At 42.2% G+C, this 22,804-nt stretch overlaps 2 protein-coding genes across 5 annotated transcripts in view; one reads left to right on the top strand and one right to left on the bottom strand.

The window, feature by feature from the left end:
* RIMKLB (ribosomal modification protein rimK like family member B) overlaps nucleotides 1–22,804 on the top strand; it is a 131,439-nt gene that overhangs the window by 33,549 nt on the left and 75,086 nt on the right. The window lies entirely within an intron of this gene.
* Nucleotides 3,347–7,476, bottom strand: AICDA (activation induced cytidine deaminase; the record flags this gene model as incomplete). Its single annotated transcript, XM_079937447.1, has 4 exons — nucleotides 6,973–7,476; nucleotides 4,382–4,655; nucleotides 3,790–3,905; nucleotides 3,347–3,400 (listed from the first exon to the last, which is right to left on the bottom strand). Exons 1-4 carry the CDS (start codon nucleotides 7,285–7,287, stop codon nucleotides 3,347–3,349), a joined length of 759 nt encoding a protein of 252 aa, XP_079793573.1. The 5' UTR covers nucleotides 7,288–7,476.

The following is a 22,804-nucleotide window of genomic DNA, read 5'->3' as shown; positions in this document are numbered from 1 at the left end:
CATTTTACAGATGGAAAATTAAAACTTTAGAAAGGTTAAGTACCTTGCCCACTGTTGCATGGAATCAGAACTCTGGATTTATCCATTTTGGACATTTCACATAAATGGAATCATACAATAGCTGGTGTTTTGTGTCTGACTTCTTAGCACAATGTTTTCAAAGTCCATCCATTTTGTAGGAAGTGTCATTACTTCATCTATTTATAAACAAGTAAAATACCATGGTACAGATGTACCACATTTGTTTATCCATGTATCAGTCGATGGATGTTTGGGAATTTCCACTTTTGGGCCACCACAAATAATGCTGCTAGAATAGTCATGTACAAGTTTCTGTTTGAACATGTGTTGTCAATCTCAGATATACGCCAAGGAGTGGAATTGCTGTGTCATACAGTAATTATATGTTAATTTTTGAGGAACCACCAAACTGTTTTTCATAGTGGTTGCACAATTTTACATTTCCACCAGCCAATATATGGTTCTCATTTCTCCACTTTCTCATATGACAGTTCTGATTTCTCCACATTCTCACCAACAATTGTTGTTATTGGTTTTTTGTTTATAGCTATCCTAGTAGGTATAAGTGGATCTCACTGTGGTTTTGATTTGCATTTCCCTAATGACTAAGGATGTTGCGAATCTCTTCATATGCTGACTAGCAGTCTGTAAATCTTCCTGGGAGAAATGTACTCAAGTCTTTCAGCCGTTTTTAAATTAGGTTGTTTTAGGAGTCCTTTATGTATTCTGGATACTGAATATGCAGAGTATATACAGATAATATTTGTAAATATTTTTTTCCCCATTCTGTGAGTCTGAAACCGAATCCTCCTAAAACAAGAGTTCCCCTGCTGAGTTTATGATTAACCTCTCTATCCAAAATTTATCCCCTTTCTTGTCCCACTTCATTCCCCTCAGGATTGAGTCCTATCAAAGAAAAGGGGGGATTGAAAACGACCCTTCCCGGTACAAAAGCCCCACTGTGTCCCCTGTTTCTTGTTTGTAGAAAAAGGCTTTAGTATCTTAGGCCTTCCCTGAGTTCCAAAGAGCAGACTTAAGCATGTACTAATTAGGGACATTCTTAGATTTAGGTATTTGATAAACTTTAAGTTAATTTTTGTGTGTATTGTGGTAGAGGTCCACATTCATTCTTTTGCGCATAGATATCCAGTTGTCTCAGCATCTTTTGTTGAAAAGACTGTTCTTTCACCCGCTGCATGGTCCTGGCACCCTTGTCAGAAATCAGTTGAACATAGATGTGTGGGCTTATTCCTGGACTCTGAATTCTATTCCATCATCCGAATTTTGTAATTTAACCTTTTAAAAATCACTTTTGGATTTACTTGAATTTGGCATTTTTATCTCCAAAACTTCCAAAATTATTTATCATTTATTCAGTTGATTGAAATGAGCCAGAATCAAATTTGCTGTGGGAAAAGTTTACTAAACATCAAGAGGGTTTCATAGCAAAGTTATTACAATGTTAGACTAAACATCAAGAGGGTTTCATAGCAAAGTTATTACAATGTTAGACTAAACATCAAGAGGGTTTCATAGCAAAGTTATTACAGTGTTAGACTAAGCATCAAGAGGGTTTCATAGCAATGTTATTACAATGTTAGATTATGTTAGAATTACATGCTTTGCTACTAGAAGCATTTCTAAAGGTATAAACTTATGAGACATTAGGAATCCATTTCAACATATCAGAAAGGGAAATTATGATAAAAATACGAGACACCACATAGCATAAACATACAATATGAATGAATACATGAATAAGGATTTTTAATATTTAACTCTTTCACAAATTATGTACAATAAAAATAAAATAATACAGTTATGTGTTCAGCCTTTCCTGTGGATCTGTTTATCTGCGTTGCAAGGGTTGCTGGGTAATAATTGTACAGTGTTATGGTTATTCTGAATATTTTTCTCAGAGTCCAGGATAGTTATTAGGGACAAATGACCGTTCTCCGCCATGCTGGCTCACACCATTTTACTGGATAAAACACCATTTCCTTGCAATGCTCTGTCATCCTTCCCTCCCAACTATTCTTCTGTCACAGTCTGTTATATCGTCACATTTCTTTGAGAGAGGTGACACATACACACAAAAAGGGGAAAACCTTGACCTGGTTGGCATTGCTGAGGTTCAAAGACCCATCAGAGAGAATAGATTTTTCTTTTCTCAACATTCAAGCAAGTCCCTTCCAAGCATTCACTAGTTATATGGGAAATGTATAGTTGCAAAACTATGATTTTAAAAGGATCATATATATATATATATATTTTTTTTTAATTTAGTTTTTATATTTGGCTGGGTTGGGTCTTCGCTGCTGCGTGTGGACTTTCTCTCATTGGGGTGAGCGGGACCTACTTTTCGTTGTGGTGCACGGGATTCTCATTGCGGTGGCTTCTCTTGTGGCTCACAGGAATGCGGGCTTCAGTAGTTGTGGCTCGTGGGCTCTAGAGCGCAGGCTCAGTCGTTGTGGTGCACGGGCTTAGTTGCTCCGCGGCATGTGGGATCTTCCCGGACCGGGGCTTGAACCCGTGTCCCCTGCATCAGCAGGCAGATTCTTAACCACTGCACCACCAGGGAAGCCCTTAAAAGGATCTTTTTGCAGATTTGTTACTTGAGGTATACATTCACTTTTAGTGTGTCTTCTTCACAGCCCTCAAATTCATTTTAAGATCCTTTATTATACAAGAGCCTAAAGATGACCAGGCATTTTCCATACCAAGAAAAAATCCTCTGTACGTACAAACATAAAAACATACTTCAGACAATTACAACATACAACACATGCTTGGATATTAATGCTTTGAAGAGATGGCTTGGGGTTACAATCACCCAGGTTCTCTCATTAGGAAGTTCTTTGGATCACAGGGTGACAGAATTTTGTTCACTTGAAAGTGAGCCCCAATGGAAAAGAGTAGAAAAATTTATCATTAATACCACTGAAAACTCAGAACAAGAATCAAATAATAAAGGATACCGGTTATAAAACATTTGATCCTCTCACCATGCTCCTCAGTATTTACCTTCTGCTTTCTCTCTGCTTAAATGGCAGAGTATTGACACTTAGGGGCTCCCAGGCCCTGCAGTTCTGTCGTTTCCCAGTAGGGGGCGATGCTGCATTTAAAAACTGCACCAGTTGCGGCATTAACCCTGGTGGGTCTGGGTTCCTTCTATTTTCAAGACATTTTAAAAACATCTATGAATACTTTTTTCTAAACTCAGAGAAAGTGAGAGTTGAAGAAAAACAGAATTCTTGAAGGATAGTTCTTTTACCCACTGTCTTCAGAGGTATTTCTTTGTATGTGACATTCTTGAAGGTTGGTATCAAAGTCCCAAAGTACGAAATGCATCTCGTAAGTCATCAACCTCATATAGGGGCTGTGGAGAAAAAGAGAGAGTGGATGACTTTGTAAACATTTTTGAAGAAAGTAAGGGGAGAGGGGCTTCCCTGGTGGCGCAGTGGTTAAGAATCCCCCTGCCGATGCAGGGGACACGGGCTCGAGCCCTGGTCTGGGAAGATCCCACATGCCACGGAGTAACTAAGCCCGAGCGCCATAACTACAGAAGCCTACAGCCTGTGCTCTGTAAAGTTTTCATCAGAGGAAAAATAAGGAGAGAATGATAAATACACACACACACACACACACACACACACAAACACACACGACAATGTGGGAAATATAAGAAAAGGAAGTATAAGTAGCTTCAGGGATAGATGACTTTGGAGAGAGAAAGAAAATGAGAAGCAAAGAAGGCCCTTAACTTACCAAAAGGATGCGTCGAAGCTGTCTGGACAGACGAACCGAATTTTCATGCAGCCCCTCCCAGGCTTTGAAAGTTCTTTCATGATTTTCCACAAAAGTATTCCAGCAATAAAAATAATCTATAAAAAAAAGGAGGGGGAAGGGGATAGCTCAGATCTCAAATCATGAGGAAAGAAAGAAAACCCTGGCTCCGCCCAAAGCCTTGGGTCCAAGCCATTGGTTCTTTTTTTTTTTAATATTTTATTTATTTATTTGGTCTTGCTGGTTCTTAGTTGCAGCAGGTGTGCTCCTTAGTTGTGGCTCGCAGGCTCCTTAGTTGCTGCATGTGAACTCTTACTTGCGGCATGTGTGTGGGATCTAGTTCCCTGACCAGGGATCGAACCCCGGTCCCCTGCATTGGGCATGTGAGTCTTAACCACTGTGCCACCAGGGAAGTCCCAAGCCATTGGTTTTTTTCCTCCAATTCTAGTTGATAACTTTTGGCTCCAAAGGCGAACCAGAACTCCCAGAATTCTGCCCCCCTGGTCCCCCCCCCCCCCGCAATCTGAATTGCAAACCGTGCTTTGCTGAGCCGGGCAGAAAGGTCCCTGCGCACCTTTGAAGGTCATAATGGCGATTTGGACCCCAGCACGGTGCAGCCGCCTCAGCCCCTCGGGCTCCGCCTTGCGTTCCTTGTCGCAGAAGTAGAGGCGCGCTGTGAAGATCCTCAGACTCAGATTGGGGTACCCTCTCAGGAAGTCGGCCACGTGCCGCGCGCAGTCGTAGCAGGGGCTCCAAGACGTGAACCAGGTGACACGGTAGCACCGCCCGGGGTCCAGGTCCCAGTCGGAGATGTAGCGGAGGAAGAGCAATTCCACGTGGCATCCCGCCTGGGGAGAGAGCAGAGGGCTCAGTGGAGGGTTACTGACCTTGACTGCCCTGCCGGTAGCTTTACAGTCATTAATTCGTGTCCCTCCCAGGGTGATCTTTTTTGGGGTGTCTGCAGTTTTGTCCTAGGTTACAGGAAGGTTAAGCAACTGCCGGAAAGGACACAGTGTAAGTGGTGAGCCCAAACACTTTGCACTTTTGGCCCTAGGAAGGGAAAAACGTACAGCTTCTCTGTGGAATGGGGAGGATGGAATGAGTTGGGTGGATAAAGGAGAAGCACACTATCTCAGATTTCATTTTTGTTTGTGAAGTTCCTTTTTCTTCCTTGGAGGGGAAGGCAAATGGCTTGGAAGGGCTGTTGATGTAACGTTGTGGAAATACACTGGACCACTAAGTGGAGGTCAGAAAATTTAGGGTTAGGAGATAGATTATGAGACTGACAGGTGAGTGTTGTTTTTTTAAAATTAATTAATCTATTAATTAATTAATTTATTATTTTTGGCTGCATCGGGCCTTCGTTGCAGTGCGCTTTTCTTGTTGCACAGCACGGGCTCTAGGTGCGCAGGCTTCAGCAGTTGTGGCACGCGGCCTCAGTAGTTGTGGCTCGTGGGCCCTAGAGTGCAGGCTCAGTAGGTGGGGCACATGGGCTTAGCGGCTCCACGGCATGTGGGATCTTCCTGGACCAGGGATCGAACCCATGTCCCCTGCATTGGCAGGCAGATTCTTAACCACTGCACCACCAGGGAAAGTCCCTGAGTGTTGTTTTGAGAGAGGTAATAGGCGCCACTGGGGCTAAGAGCAATTAAATACAGGGATACCTATATTGTTGTGCTTGGCTGTATTGGACTTTGCAGATATTTTGCGTTTTGAAGGTTTGTGGCAACCCAGTCTCGAGTATGTCTATCAGCATCATTTTTTCCAACAGCATTTGCTCACTTTGTGTCTCTGTGTCACATTTTGGTAATTCTTGCAAATTTCAAATTTTTCATTATTTTATTTGTTATGGTGATCTGTGGTCAGTGATCTTTGTTACCACTATGATTCTCTGAAAGCTTAGATGATAGCAGTTTTTAGCAATAAGCTTTTAAAATTAAGGCATGTACTCTTTAAAAAAAAATTTTATTTGGCTGTGCCGGGTCTTAGTTGTGGTGCACGGGATCTTTACTTGTGGCATGCTGGATCGGTAGCTGCATGTGAACTCAGTTGCGATGTGGCATGCGGGACCTAGTTCCCCGACCAGGGATCGAACCTGTGCCCCCTGCAGTGGAAGCGCAGAGCCCTAACCACTGGACCGCCAGGGAATTCCCAGCAAGTCCCCTTAATACTGCAGAAAAGTCATTAGTCCCAGAATCTGAAGACCCAGGTTCCATTTCCTGGCATCGCCACTCTTGTGACTTAAACAAGTCACCCAACTCTTGGATCTCCTGATTCTTCATCAGCGGAATGAAGTTTGGTTGTGAGGATTAAATGAGAGGGAAGGAAAGGGTTGTTAACACAAAAGCTCTCTATGTTTAGAATGTGTCTTATTACCAAATAGGAAAGAGATTAGAATGTAAAACAATTGCAGTGAGATAATTTACACAATACAAATGGAGGCCAAAAAAATTGGAGAGTAAAACTAGCCCTAGAAACTAGCCAGTGTCATTCCACCCTGGATTCTTCCCTGGAATTCCACTAAGACTAGATGTCACTGCATGTTATGAGAGGAAATATTCATTGGCAGAAGAGTATGTGAACCCATCTGGGTTTTGGTGAAGAAGTCTCTTGGAAATGTAATTCTCTGATCTTCAAGTTTTAATTAAAGGCTTCCCTGAGTTTTCTGAGGCTCACTATTACGTATGTACTTACTGGCCTCTGATCTATGTGAGCAGGAAGGAATAGAACTCATTTGGAAGACAGAATGGAGTCATTAATTTTTCCTAAATTTTTCTTCCTTAATTTTTTAAAATTCTAAAGCCACAGTTTGTTTTTCCACATTTAAAATTCAGCTTGAATGAGCTGTATATATTCCCCCAAATCAAAAGCCTCTTTCTTTGGATATCTTCTTTAATCTTAAAGGCAATTTGGATGCTGGGGAAAGGAGAGGAAGTTTTGGGGCAGTTATTCTTGGCATTGAAGCAAGGTGTGGCCTTGATGTGCTCAGCATGATTGGGGAGGACATTAAATGACACCCTTTGGGGTATTTCTATTGTGGTTGCAGGGACATGTAAAAAAGAGATTTGAAGAATCTAGTGGAGACAAATGAAACAGGCTGAAAGTGGTACCATCAGCAGGTGGCTCTAAAAATGCCCTGCTTGGGAAGCAGGTATTAATTGATACCTTGTTTCGAAGGTGCCCAAAGTCCAGTGAGAAGGAGGTGGCGCTATCCCGTCGCTTCACCACGTAGCACAAGTAGGTTTCATGGCGGCCCTTAGCCCAGCGCACGTTTTTGAAGTGGTAAAGAAACTTCCTCCTCTTCATCAGGAGGCTGTGGGTGAGAGGAGGGAGGAAGTGCGGGAGAATCGTTGATCCTCTGGTCACTCCTGGCTTTCCTTCAGCTTTTTTAAAAAAATCTGTAATACTTGGGCCAAACCAAAGGAGATGCTCTTGCTTCCCTTTGTTGGATGCCTGAGACTTACTGAGCTTGGAATCCATTACAACCCCCTTATCATGCTTATATTTAAGACCAGTTGAGACAGCAAGAAACCCAAAGCCAAACGCTCACAGGACGGGCTCCTCCCATGGCTGCCTTCTAGATGCTGATAACTTGGAATTACAAACCTGTTCCCCAGTCCCATAGTGATCTTTTCAGGTTTCCCCTCCAATCTCTATCTAAATGTCCAGCATGGACCTCTAACTCACGGGGTTAACACAGTATTCCCAAATTGCCCTTTCCTGAGCTGCCTCTCCTCTCCTACCGACTTTCCGTCCCAAGTAACCAGGCTAAAAGCTTGGAATCATTTTTGATTCTCCTTCACTCCTCATATTGAATTAATTTATTAATCATCTAAATTTATTGAGTCAAACTTTCAAATATTTCTGGATTTGTTCCTGCTCTACTTCCTCTGTTCTCTGCTTCAGTCCAAGCTCTAATCTTTCCCTTTATCCATTGTCCTGACCTCTTAACTGGTCTCTCTGCCCGCAGTCCCTTCAAAATAACATTTTCCACGAGGTGCCTGAGAGATCTCACAAAAGCCCAGGTGTGGGCCTGTCATTCTGATACCGAAAAAGCCCCTAACTTCCGCTGGTAGAATAAACTCCAAACTCTTTAATGCAGTAAAGCTTTTACATCTGGACATCAATCTACATTTCTAGCCTCGTTTCCTACTATTTTCTCTTTTCTGCATCACTTCAGCCTCCCCGCCATGCCTGCAGCAGGCAGGACCCCTGGCACTAGTCTTTTCTTTCCAGCCACCTGACTGCAAGCTTCCCTGCCTTTTTTTCCACTGGGCAAAACCTACCCATCCTTCAAAGCCTTAATCACAATTTCAGACCTTTCTCACTGCCACTATGCCAAAATTTCTAGGCAAAATCGAACATTAACAGCAACAAAAAACCCTCCCGTAGTTTCCTACTGTTCTCCGCTTATCCTTATCAAAGCATTCAACCTTTGTTATCAATTGATTGCTACATCTGTCTCCTCAATTAGAATTTCTGTGTTTTGAGTCAGGAAGTGTCACTTTTTGAGTCATGCTTTTTAAAAATATGTCAACTTGCATACTACTAAAAAGTAGAAAGTTAAAATTTTTTAAATGCTTAACCAGCATATCTAGTGATAATTAGACATACTATCTAATGATAATTACTGTTAATATACTTACGTTTTTTGTTCTAGTCTTTTTTATAGGCATGTATTTACAGGATTTAGATTAGGCTGATTTCCTGTGTAAATTTGTAATATAACCTAAATATTTTGCAATGTTCTTCACACACGGGTGTGTGTGTGTGTGTGTGTGTGGGGGGGGGGGGGGGGGGGGCAGGGCGGGTTAGGGGAGGGGCGGATTGCACTTTGTTTCCCAGCACAGTGTCTTGCATATCATAAGCACTAAATTGAGTTGAATTTGTGGAAATACTCTCTAACACAAGTTTCTTTGTGGTTGTGAACACACCACAAGCTATACAGTGCGGTTGATACCAAAGCATCAGGAGTGAGTGTCCCTGGTTTTTGTCCTTGGACTTTTCCAGAAATGTACTTATCTAATCTGTGGAGATAATGTTGCCACCTAGTGGCAATGAGCAGAAGTGCAGAGGACTTGTCAAAGTAATGACCTAGTCAGTAATTTGAATACGGTTTGCTGGCAAGAGAATTGAAACTTTTTTCAATTTTTTTTTTTTTTACATTGAGGTATAATTTACATACTTCGCCCATTTAAAATGTACAATTCTATGAACATTGGCAGATGTAAACACCCAAAACTGCTACCACAATCAGGATACAGAACATTTTCAGGGCACCCCTCCCCCACAAGTTTCCTCACCCAACTTTTCAGTCAATTCTTCCCCTCCCTCCCAGGCAACCACTCAACTGCTTTCTGCAAGTATAAATTATTTTCTAGAATTCCATATAAAGCACACATCATTTCCTCCTTTGTGTCTGACTTCTTTCACTACGCATGTTATGACTGTGACATTCATTCCTGGCGTTGCATCTATCAGTATAGTTTGTTCTTTTTTACGGCAAAGCAATATTCCATGGCCTAGATACAGCACATTTCGTTTAGTCATTCACCTGTTGATGGACGTTTGGATTGTTTCCATTTGGGGCTATTGTGAATCAAGCTTCTACATTGAGGTACTAGTCTTTGTATGGACATACGTTGATTATTGATATTTTAATAATGAAATACATGAGATAGACCCTGAAGTCAAGTTCTCAAATGTCACTCTTATTAAGTAGATAAGCAAGTGCTGGAGATTCTTAAAGCTCTTGCAATTTGAATGTCTTCCTCACACACATGAAGGTTATTGGAATCCACTTTTTTTTTGGGGAGGGCCATGCTGCAGGGTATGTTGGATCTTAGTTCCCCCACCAGAGATCGAACCTGTCCTCCCTGCAGTGGAAGCACAATGTCTTAACCACTGGGCTGCCAGGGAAGTCCCTGGAATCCACTTTAAATCCTGAGGCAGAGATGGTGGTACATCTAAATCACCAGTATATACATTACGTATGTGAAACCGTATAAAAATTAGTCAATCAGATTTTTAGAATTAAAAATGCACATTTGACAGGAATCCGAAATGGATGCTAACAAAGATCTAATAATAATTGGCTTAATTTAATTAATTTATTATTATTATTATTATTATTTTGCGGTACGCGGGCCTCTCACTGCTGTGGCCTCTCCCGTTGCGGAGCACAGGCTCCGGACGCGCAGGCTCAGCGGCCATGGCTCACGCGCCCAGCCACTCCGTGGCATGTGGGATCTTTCCGGACCCGGGCACGAACCCGTGTCCCCTGCATCGGCAGGCGGACTCTCAACCACTGCGCCACCAGGGAAGCCCAATTGGCTTTATTTTAAACTGATAATAATTTACACGGTGATCACCACAGCACTACCTCTGTTACTATTACGATTGTTAAATAATTAACATAATCGGCCTCAGCATAGAACATAAACCGAATACATAATACATGCTTAATTAATACATGCTTAATAAATACTGGAGTGGAAGAAAAAACATTCTGTCTTTCGGGCCCAGTTTTAAATAGATTAAGCATAATCTCTTCATATCTTATTCATTCATAATTCATATTCATAATCTATACCAGTAAATTCCTTTTACATTTAACCTGTCTTCCTGGAGTGTGTGGATGTGAAGTGGAGAAAGGGGGACTATATGATGCACTGCAGGTGGTGTGGGAGCCCTGTTCCCATGAGGAGTAAAAAAGTGTCCTGGGAGTATAAGAAAGGACAGGACATTGACTAAGGGATTCACATAGCCTTCTGTCTCCTACCCCACATGAAAATACAGTAGCTCTGTTTCCATCAGAAGTTACCAGTCACAGTGAAGTGAATTGCATGACCATGGCCTTGTTAATTAACTCTCTTGATCCATCACTTTCTTTTACTATAGCTGGGGGCCTATGTCCAGCACCCTATGCTCCTCTGGTTTCTCTTAAGTGTTCGGAGGACTCAGCAGAGACAGTCTGTAAGGCCTGCAGGTTGACAGCTGCACAGGACAGCTGTGTTCCCTGAGGCAGAACACTGGCTGCATCCCCAGCAATGCAAACCGGAGACAAATGGGTTAAAAATAATCGTGACAAGGTCACCGTCTCCCGCCGTGTGCCATTACTACTGTGCTCTGCAGATAGTATTTTCCTTAATGAAAATCACGTATTTCCCTTTTTCTCCTGTTGAATTTCATCTCCTTTGCCTTCTCTGACTTTCTCTGAATTGCAGCCCTGATTTTACCATTGCTTTGCATTTCATTATTTACAGGTATCTCCACCGAGACTTTTTTCTCTCTCTTTTACCTCAGATTAGTTTTCAAAATCTCACTGTAAACTGAGCTGACATTTGACATTTTTGCCCTCAATTTTCTGAAGGACATTGAATCTACCCTTAAGATTCTTAGCTCTGTAGTTGAAATTCTTTGTAAAAGATTAATTTGAGATAAAGTATGGATTAGGTGTAAATTTTCCTACATTTGCAATCATCAAAAATAGGACTAGATTAAGTTCTATGACAGTAGCATACTTGTCATAAACTTCATGTGAAGACATTGTGAAAATCGTACAAAAGACACACTGAAGAAGTAAGTTAAGTCATGTCTGAAGAAATGGAAAGACTAGGTAAATAATAAATACCATTTGACTGCCTAACAGTTGGGCCTTTAATATTAAATAAGTTGCTTGACTGATTTATCTCCTTATAATAGTAGACAGAGTCATAGTGACCTGCAAGCAATTAATTTTGAATATTGGCATTTAAAAAATAATTTCTTGACTGTGTAATTATTCAGTAAAGTCTCCCTAGTAAAGCTTTTCTTCAAGGAGTTTCATAGTTGAATGTTTACAGAATGATTACATAGTATTACATAGTATTGCTATGAGCTTTTCATGATTTCAGTCTCTTAACATTTGCTTGGTTCATATTACTACCAGAAACTAGTTCTAACTGCAAGGACAAGTCAATACATAGTGCATAAAAGTTCTTTTGACTATGGGAAGAAAAGAGAAAGAGACAGTTGGGTGGAAAGCATGTTAAGATCTGAACAGAAGATGAGACAGAACTAGAAAAATAAATGTGCATCTTGACCAAGCGGATCTTGTGAGTCAGACAATGACAGGGGAGAAGGGGAGAGCTTACCCATCTTATTACTCAGATTTGCTCTGAGAGGAAGGCCAAACACAACCACCCACGAGCCGGCTGCTTTACCTGTCCATGGTGGACTCCAGCGTGGCTTTCTTGGCTCCCTGAAAGTCTTAGGAAGGGAAGCTTTGCTCCAGCGCTGCTGCTGCTCTGGCTGACAGTGCATGGGCCCTACACATTCAAATTTGAACTCAGTCCTTTACGCCCCTCCCCACAACAACATTACCACCACCAGGCAGCCTTCCTCCTGCGTGGGTCCAGTGAAGGTGGGCGGGGTTTTCACAGGCCAAATCACATAGTTTAAATGATTGAGGGCCACTCTGCCTAATGCCTAGGTTCCTTTAGGGCTGCCTCTTTAAAAGTCCAGTCCATGCTCCACAGGTAATATAGATCAGGGGACGGGAGGAGTAGTCAGTTTGTAAATTGTAATCATGGTAAAGTGATATCTTTAATTTTAGAAGCATAATAATAATCGTAGTAACTTTATTTATTTATAATTTTTATTTATTTAATTTATTTATTTTTGGCTGCGTGGGGTCTTCGTTGCTGCGCACGGGCTTTCTCTAGTTGCAGCGAGCGGTGCGGTGCGCGGGCTTCTCATTGCCGTGGCTTCTCTTGTTGTGGAGCACGGGCTCTAGGCGCGTGGGCTTCAGTAATTGTGGCACACGGGCTCAGTAGTTGTGGCTTGCTGGCTCTAGAGCGCAGGCTCAGTAGCTGTGGCGCACGGGCTTAGTTGCTCTGTGGCATGTGGGATCTTCCCGGACCAGGACTCGAACCCGTGTCTCCTGCATTGGCAGGTGGATTCTTAACCACTGCGCCACCAGGGAAGCCTGTAACATTTATTTAAAGGCATCTTGTGTTCCATCAGCCAAAAGCATCTATTCTCTCATTTAATTACACAATATCTCTGAGTCTCAGTAGAGACCAGCAGTAACTGCTCCTGCTTTGTGGCCGGGCAAGTAAACCCAGTTATATAGGACTTAGGACAGAGATTTTGCTTCCCAAACCGCTTCTTTGATTGCTTTACAAGAATTGCTAGAAGACTAGATGTTTACACCAAAGGATTTTTGCATAAGCCATGTTTTCCACAAACATGGAAGCCATATTCTAATTTAAAGTCAGAAGCAGCAGCATCTCAAAGAACAAAAAAAAAAAAGATTTGTTTCATCAGAATCAGCATCTAAATGACTGCACTGAACTTGGAAAACAGGTCGGGCTTTTCAAATAAGAGGCTTTAAATTCCTTCCCTCATACAAGCTGGTCTATTAAAGATTTTGCTTCTCCCTCCTACCTGAGGCCGTATGCATTCTATTTATTCATTCAGTAGAAACTTTATACCCACTAGATGATAGAAACTGTGCTGGTGTTACAATAGTGAGCAAAGCGGCAAGGGTTCCTGCTCTCTTCCTGCCTCAAGGCTTTGAATACCATCTCTACATTGCTGATCCCCCCAATCTGTAGGTCTAGGCTGGACCTCTCCCTTGAACTCAAGGCAAGTATGTCCATCTTCCACCTCAGCATCTCCATCTGATTGTCTGATGGGCATTTCAGACACGGCTGAAACTGAGCACCTGTTCTCTCTCCCAACATATAACCTGCTCCTTTTGCTGCCTTCCCTGTCTCAACGGCATCAATGGCAACGTCATTCTTCCCATTGCTCAGGCCAACCTGGCCGTCTTCTTGATTGCTCTCTTCCTTTTAAATCCCATGCCCAGGGGGAAGGCTGGGGGTGGGGGCAGGGAGGGATAGACTGGGAGTTTGGGATTGACATGTACACACTGCTATATTTAAAATAGATAACCAACAAGGACCTGCTGTATAGCACAGGGAACTCTGCTCAATATCCTGTAATAACCTCAATGGGAAAAGGATTTGAAAAAGAACAGATGCATGTATATGTACAACTGAATCACGTTGCTGTACACCTGAAACGAACACAACATTGTTAATCAACTATACTCCAATATAAAAAAAAATTAAAAAATAAGTAAATCCCATGCCCAAATCCTGTTCACTGACCACTTTCACCACCTCCAGGTCTAAACAACCTGGATGGTGACATTCAGCCTCTCAACTGGTCTTCCTTTCTTCAATTACAGACTATTCTCTGCACAGCAATCCTTCTGAAATATTTAATTTATTTATTCTATTTAAAAATTTTATTTATTTATTTATTTATTTTATTTTGGTTGCACTGGGTCTTTGTTGTGGCAGGCGGGCTCCTTAGTTGTAGCATGTGAACTCTTAGTTGCAGCGTGCATGTGGAATCTAGTTCCCCGATCAGGGATCAAACACGGGCCCCCTGCATTGGGAGCCTGGAGTCTTAACTACTGTGTCACCAGGGAAGTCCCCTGAAATATTTTAGTTCATGTCTCTCTGCTCTCAAAACTCTCCATGGTCCCTCATCTTCTCAATAATAGCCAACATCCTTACAGTGGGTCACCAGACCCTCTACCACCTGCCCCTGCCATGCCTCTCTCGTTGCACAAAGAACACAGAGGAGCAAAGAATACTTGCTGGCCCTTCTGCCTGGAATGCTACTCCCCTGTATATTATTACAGCTTGATCCCTTATCTTTTTTTTTTTTTTTGCGGTACGCGGGCCTCTCACTGTTGTGGCCTCTCCTGTCGCGGAGCACAGGCTCCGGACGCGCAGGCTCAGGGGCCATGCCTCATGGGCCCAGCCGCTCCGCGGCATGTGGGATCTTCCCGGACCGGGGCACAAACCCGTGTCCCCTGCATCGGCAGACGGACTCTCAAGCACTGCGCCACCAGGGAAGCCCTGATCCCTTATCTTTACTCAAATACTCCCTCGTAGTTGAGGCTTTTTCTTGTCCCATATCTAAAATTTCAACTATATCCCATCATCCTGACCTTTCCTTTTCACTTTTCCTAATGTATACTTCTCTTTAGCACATGTCACTTAAAATACAGTATTGTCTATGTTCATTGAGCCTTAGGTCCATGACAAGAGGATTTTTTGGTCTGTTTCTTTTTTACCCACATGGAAAAAAAGTACATAGTACCTGGTATAATAAACACTGAAAAAAGTGTTGAATGAAACCAATAAGGATCTCATGGAAGTTAAATTCAAGTGGGGAAGAGACATTAAGTAAGTAATTGCATTCACATGTAAATATATAATTAAAACAGTGATGTTTAATATGAAAGAAAAGTACACATCTCATAACAAGAGACCTAACTGGCCGAGGGACCGGTGAGAGCACTCCTGGTTGGGAGGTGGTGATAGCTCTCCTCTCAGTCAAGATCCTTTTTAGATTATGGAAGGAGGGAAGTATATGCTGTTTCCTCTCTACATTTCATGCCCAACTCAGAAACTTTCTAATCACATCCTTTGTTAAACCATAGAACTCTACCCTTCCCTATTTGTCCTGCACCTGTCCTCACCCATCAATACCAGAACTTTAAGGGGAATTTCTGAAGTGAGCATTAATTCAAATAACAGCTAATGCTTTGAATTCTTATTATGGTTAGGTTTGTGCCAAGTCTTTAAATACAAGCTAGACAAATTTAGGAAAACTGGTGGTGGGGGAATTCTCTTGTAAGGTCCTGAGTTGTGATCAAGGTCACTGATTCTCTGGATTGTGAATTCTTTGCTCCAGTGTGGGTCCCCAGAGGGGGATGGCATGATGCTAGTTCACTCTAAAGGACTCTCTGGGAGAGGGTGGATTGAATGTGGGGCAAGCCTCACTTCCCTTTACAATGACTTTCCTCCAGTACAACCACACTAAATTGTAAAGGTGCAGCAGGTTTCAATATTTATTTCTTTATTTGGCTGCATGGGGTCTTAGTTGTAGCACGCGGGATCATTCGTTGCAGCACGTGGGCGCAGTAGTTGCAGCATGCGGGCCCTCTAGCTGGGGCGCACGGGCTTAGTTGCCCCGCGGCATGTGGGATCTTAGTTCCCCGACTAGGGATCGAACCCTCGTCCCCTGCTTTGGAAGGTAGATTCTTAACCACTGGACCACCAGGGAAGTCCCAAGGTACAGCAGGTTTTACCGAAGTTTGGAGAGCCAAAGGGAATGATACATGTGAGAGAAAGAGAAGTCACGTACATTAATTCATTGACATATACATTAATACATTAATTATGGCTTTCTATAGTTTGAATATTTGCAAGGAATTAAACTCTACACAGGAGCTCTGCTCATGACCAAACCCCACTCCTAGCCTTGCTCCCCTGTCTTCACGTTCACTCCTCTGTTATAAAACCCTACGCTGTGTTGTCATGGGTTATTCTCACCCAAGGATCTAAGCTTCCTCTCTATACATTCTTTTCTCCAAGTCTAATTATCTGTGGAATAATTCCTCAGGGCACCAGAAAGACAGGAGATGGTCACCTTTGGCATGAACAGATGAGTGAGGAACATAGGGACGGAGAGTTTTCAAAATTCTTCTGAAAGGAATTCCCTGGCCGTCCAGTGGTTAGGACTTTCACTGCCAGAACTTTCACTGCCAAGGGTGCGGGTTTCATCCTTGGTGGGGGGAACTGAGATCCCACAAGTCCTGCAGCACAGCCAAAAAAAACAAAACTAAAGTTCCTCAGCAGAAGACAAGGTGGGATCATACAAGGGCATGGAAAAATGTGATCCTTTGTTTCCTCAGATATGAGTTGCACTTTTATCCTATTATCAACCGATTGTCCAGAGAAACACACACACACACACACACACACACACACACACACCCTTCCAAATAATAAATATTAATTCTCAGAGATGGTAACATCTTTAAATCCAAAAACTAGAAAAAAATTTCCTAGCTGCCCCAGTGGGAAGACCCCTCACTGATACTGCAGGTGGTAACTTCACATGATTAGGCAAAACTGTATTAGCTCCTTTTGTATATTCTCTCTTTTCAAATTATGACTTTTTGTTCCAGCCAGAAATAGGAAAATAGGCCCATTGATGATGCACATGCTTCTCTTTTGTTTAGTTTTGGCTTGGTGTGCTTTCTTGGATTTTAACCTCTCCCCCCACCTTGGCTGCCCTGTGCGAGGCATGTGGGATCTTAGTTCCTCGACTAGGGATCCAACCCATTCCCCCTGCAGTGGAAGTGCAGAGTCTTTAACTACTGGGCTGCCAGGGAAGTCCAACCATTTTTAAATGCACGATTCAGTGGTGTTAATTGCATTCATAACGTGCAACCATCACCACTCTCTGTTTCCAAAACTTTTCATGACCCCAAAAAGAAAACCCATAATCAGGCAAAACTCACCATTCCCTCTGCCATCCAACCCCTGGTCATCTCTATGAATTTGCCTATTCTAAACACTCATAAGTGGAAACATGCAATCTTCGTCCTTTTGTGTCTGCCTTATTTCATTCTGCATAATGTTTTCAAGATTGATCCGTGTTATAGCATGCAGCAGACCTTCCTTCCTTTTTATGGTCAGCCTTACTTCAAAACCCATGCAATGCTGTCATGCTGGTAAAATCAACCCTGCAGATATTATCCGTTGACGATAGCAGTTTAGAAAACTTCATCAGAGCTGCACAGAGGGGTTTTTCCCCCATATTACTGTGTCTTTAAAATTGGGTTTGGCTGCATATGTCAGGCAAACTCAACAGATTGCTTATGCAATCTATTGCTTATTGCTTATGCAATCTAAAAATGATACAATTTCTCTCCCACATAGAAAATGTAGACTGTTGGCCTAGTGAGTAATTAAATCTAAATCTAATTGAAGCATGGACTTTGGAGCTCTTTGTTTTGTCAAAAGAGTCTCTGTTGGCCACTTTGAGCCAGAATGTTTTCCCATCTCTCAGTTCAATGATGGAACGTGAGTCTTAGCCAGGCAGCAAAGAGAAATAAAACACTACATATTGGGAAACATACAAGACCAGGCAGTATGGGAGAGAATAGAGAAAGGTGGCCATCAAGTCAGTTCCTCCAAATTAGTTTCCAGAGCAGAATTATCTGCAGATATTTATTCTATTTTATAAAATAGATTTGATAGGGTTGGCAGAATCTAATAAACACAAAATAGTCGATGTACGTTTTTGTATCCTATCTCCTGTTTTGAAAATCTTACTTTTCAGTGTATAGGCTACATAAAGAAGATTCTCTCCAACATACACAAATGTTTTAGATATCCAGTACTTGAAAATGAAGGTGGGAGGAAGAAATATCTACTGTGTTTGTTTTGATGTTCTATCCCTTCGGGGGCAACTCAAAAAGTGCTTCTATAAGTAATTTATAAAAAGCAGGGCTTCCCTGGTGGCGCAGTGGTTGGGAGTCCTCCCGCCGATGCAGGGGACGCGGGTTCGTGCCCCGGTCCGGGAAGATCCCACATGCCGCGGAGCGGCTGGGCCCGTGAGCCATGGCTGCTGAGCCTGCGCGTCCGGAGCCTGTGCTCCGCAACGGGAGAGGCCGCAAAAGTGAGAGGCCCGTGTACCGCAAAAAAAAAAAAGCATCTTTGAAAACTGAAATTCATTCAGTATTTATTGAAGGCCTATTATGAGAAAGCTGAGCTTTGAAGGGGAACAATTATGCACATTATAGTTAAAGGAATTTATAATTTTGTTTAAACTTTAAAATAGACAATACTGGAACTTCCCTGGTGGTCCGGTGGTTAAGAATCTGCCTTCCAATGCAGAGGACACGGGTTCTATCCCTGGTTGGGGAACTAAGATCCCCCATGCCATGTGGCAACTGAGCCTGCGTGCTCTAGAGCCCGCGTGCTGAAACTACTGAGCCCATGTGCCGCAACGAAAGATCCTGCATGCCGCAACTGAGACCCGATACAGCCAAATAAATACATAAATAAATAAAAATAAAATAGACAATACTTAAAATGACAGTATAAAAAAATTAAGTGTCAATAAAAGACTAAAAATGACAGAATCATAGCATCTCAAAGTTGAAGGGACCTTAGCGTTCATCTAGCCCTGTGCTTCTCAAAATGGGATACACATATCTTTACACCTAAATTCGAGTACCTGGCAATATATCAGGGAGTAGGTCAAAACTACAAGATAAACAGGTCATGTTATCCTAGAGCATAAAAGTTTTCCGAAGATATGGGGAAAATGGTGTTCGTATTTAAAATTATTTAGAGTAGAATATAATATGCATGTTAGTTTTCCTTACAGTTATGCCTTTCCCCATTACCCTCTATCACCCCCATTTAAAAAGTAAAATTCCTCATGACATGGAAGGTTTCAACAATTTTTATTCTCCCCGTGTGAAGAGTAAGCCCACATCTGGCAGACGCACAGGTAAATAGAGGATCATGTAAAAGAGAAAACATAGATTCCAGGGAAATTTCAGCCCAACATGGGGGGCGGTTTGAGATTATAGCCTCAGATACTCAGCATTTCTTATTTTTACTCTTCTTTATAGGACAGTTCAATGGGAAAAACAAATAGAGAACCAACGATTCCACAATTCTTTGTAGAGAATTTTCGCTAAAGCATCCCAAACAGTGGTCTCCTACCCTCTTGTTTAATCCCATTAACAGGACACCATTGCCCACTCGGTGCCATGAGCTCAGAGGAAGGAGAGACTCCGTAATCTAAAGCTTCATAATAGACCTAGTTTTTTTTTCTCTTTTATAAATTTATTTATTTATTTATTTTTGTCTGAGTTGGGTCTTTGTTGCTGTGTATGGGCTTTCTCTAGTTGCGGCGAGCGGGGGCTACTCTTGGTTGCGCTGCACGGGCTTCTCATTGCGGTGGCCTCTCTTGTTGCAGAGCACAGGCTCTAGGTTCGCAGGCTTCAGTAGTTGTGGCACGTGGGCTTCAGTAGTTGTGGCCCACGGGCTTAGTTGCTCCACAGCATGTAGGATCTTCCCGGACCAGGGCTCGAACCCGTGTCCCCTGCATTGGCAGGCGGATTCTTAACCACTGCACCACCAGGGAAGCCCTAGACCTAGTTCTTGATTGAGACTCTGATGAATGTATAAAATTTTAATAAATAAAGTGTACAGACCAGAGAGTTTCTGGAGAACAGTCTTGAAGATAGACTTGGGCCCTACAACTGGACCTTTCACCTGTGAAACAGAGGATGTTGGGAAAGAATTCTTCGCAAAGTCATTCCAAGAATCTACTTAGCTTTACTGTGTGAGTGAGAAAGCAAGGTATCTGGAATACATGAATATGCTTGATAAAATTTCTCATCCTCTCTCCAAGGGGCAGAAAACATAAAGGCAGGACTGTAGGAATGGGCTTCCTACGTTTTAGTAACAAGTAGCTTATTCTGGTTTGAGTGATGGCTCATAACAAAAAATAATGACAGATAAAAATGAGATGACATTCACAGTTCATATAAGCTGCTTAAGGAATGCTTTCTAACAAAATGGAGACTTAAATAACTTGCATAATGGCTGTAAAAAAATTATTAAAGAGGCATGATTCATCCAGCATAAGGAAATAACTTTATTTCTCAGAAATCTGTTGTTCCTGCTCACCTTTCTTCTGTTAAAGGAAGGAAAAATACATCTCTTATGATGACAATAGCATTTTTCATTCCTGGAGATTTGGAGTTAGTGAGATTAAAAGAAACAATTTTGTGAGGTTTCCTTCAGCTATTTTGAAAGTTATTTTCCTTACTAACTACCCTCTCCCCTCACCAACTTCTCTTGAAAAGTTAAAAACCACAGAAACAACATGACTTGGAAATTGTGCCTCTGGTGTCTGAGTTAAGTCTTGGACATCTGGACTTCACCATGGGTAACCTTCATGAGAAGAACAAAACAAGGTGGTGGGGTTTCGTTATGGCCAGTGTGTGAGGCCAGAAGGCCCCCTGGGAATTCTTCAGGGTATCCATTCCGGTGTCTGAGAGATGAGATGCTCAGACAATGACTCCCCAGACCACTATTTCTGGACACCAGGTAGATTGTTCAATATGATACTTTGTTGTTTTTGAAAAGAGCCCAAAAAGGTTTCCACGTGGGCTAAAGTGTGGTTTTTGGAGTGCTTCAACTTCTGCATTTCCCAATTTTTGTTTTTCTCACTTTACTGCCAGGCACATTACTGAATTTCTCTGGGGGTATGAAGAAGTTGAGGGACATATACAGGAATTACTCACTCGGCTTCTGCTGTGCAGCTGCCCAGGACTTATCGAGGTTGAGAGAACAAATAAATATTCATCAAAAGCCTGGGGTTGGTCAAAGGTCTAAAAGAGTTATTTTTGATGGGAACATTAACCAAAGCTTCATTGATCACACACATACAAGAAAGAATAAAAAGTTAGGTTTCTATAATCAAACATATGAAAACTTGAATTCTGTCTCCACCATTTCCTAGTGGATTGTCTTTGGGTGTTGCCTGATGCCATATGTTTTTTAGTTTCCCCATGTATAAAATGTGAATAAATAATAGTAATAATAGCTAACCATTTTTGTGCACTTAATTTATGCCAGGTTCTGTGCTAAGCATGTTGCATATATTATCTCACTTAAGTCTAAGAGGTAGGAACTATTATCTCAATTTTCAGATTTGAACACTGAGGCCCAAAGAGTTGAAATCATTATCTTATGATTGCTAAAAATAATTTAAAATCAGTGGCTCTGCATGTGGCCTAGTGCAGGGAAGGTATGCCGTAAGAACAACTACTTTTATAAAACAGTATCTTCTAGGGACTTCCCTGGTGGCGCAGTAGTTAAGAATCCACCTGCCAATGCAGGGGACACGGATTTGAGCCCTGGTCCAGGAGGATCCCACATACTGCGGAGCAACTAAGCCCATGCGCCACAACTACTGAGCCTGTGCTCTAGAGCCCACGAGCCACAACTACTGAGCCCGTGTGCCACAACTACTGAAGCCTGTGTGCCTAGAGCCTGGGCTCTGCAACGCGAAGCCACCGTAACGAGAAGCCCGCACACTGCAACGAAGAGTAGACCCTGCTCGCCCCAACTAGAGAAAGCCCGCACACAGCAACAAAGACCCAACACAGCCAAATAAATAAATAAAATAAAAATTTAAAAAAAGTAGTATCTTCTAATATCTGATAATATTAAGGAGGCCAGATACTTGAAAAAATAAATTATTGTCATCAAAGTTAACTCCTCCCATGGTTCAAAATTTTCTGATTAGCAATAAAATATGAGTGCATAATTTTGAGGTTCTCATACTTTGAGGTTTGAGCAAGTGTATAAAATTGCATGTTCCAGTGTTTAATCCCTGCAGATTTTTTTTGACTCAGTGATTCTGGAGTGCAGCCCAGGACTCTGCCTTTTCAACAAACTGCACCACCTGGGAAGTTCTGGTAGAGATAATCTTGATAAAAACAGCTCTAAAATGAATAAGGGACAGGTTCTGAAGTAAGGATAACAGATTAAATGTTACCTGCAGAACTGCTATTCTCTACTCTGTCTAGTGACCAACACTCATTGGTATCAGATCATCCCCTCTAGGAAGTCCTGGCACCATATTGGCAAATTCTTCCTCCTTGGATCTCACCTTTTTTGAAGATCTGTGTTGATCACTGCATTCTGCAATAATCATTCCATCACTACTAATTAGATCACATCACCTTTTCTTTTTTAAAAAAAAATTATTTATTTTATTTATTTATTTTTGGCTGCGTTAGGTCTTAGTTGCGGCACGGGGGATCCTTCGTTGCGGTGTACAGTCTCCTCTCTAGTTGTGGTGGGTGAGCTCCAGAGCTTAGTAGCTGTGGTGCACAGGCTCTCTAGTTGTGGCGTGGGCTCCAGAGTGCGCGGGCTCTGTAGTGTGGCATGCGGGCTTAGTTGCCCCGTGGCATGTGGGATCTTAGTTCCCTGACCGGGGATCAAACCCGCATCCCCTGCATTGGAAGGTGGATTCTTTACCACTGGGCCACCAGGGAAGTTCCCACATCAACTGTTGATTTAACTAAATTCAGTATCTTTGAGAT

The sequence above is a fragment of the Stenella coeruleoalba genome (genome assembly GCF_951394435.1).
Source record: "Stenella coeruleoalba genome assembly, chromosome: 11".
NCBI classification, from domain to species: domain Eukaryota; kingdom Metazoa; phylum Chordata; class Mammalia; order Artiodactyla; family Delphinidae; genus Stenella; species Stenella coeruleoalba.
This window is presented reverse-complemented; position numbering and strand designations above follow the sequence as displayed.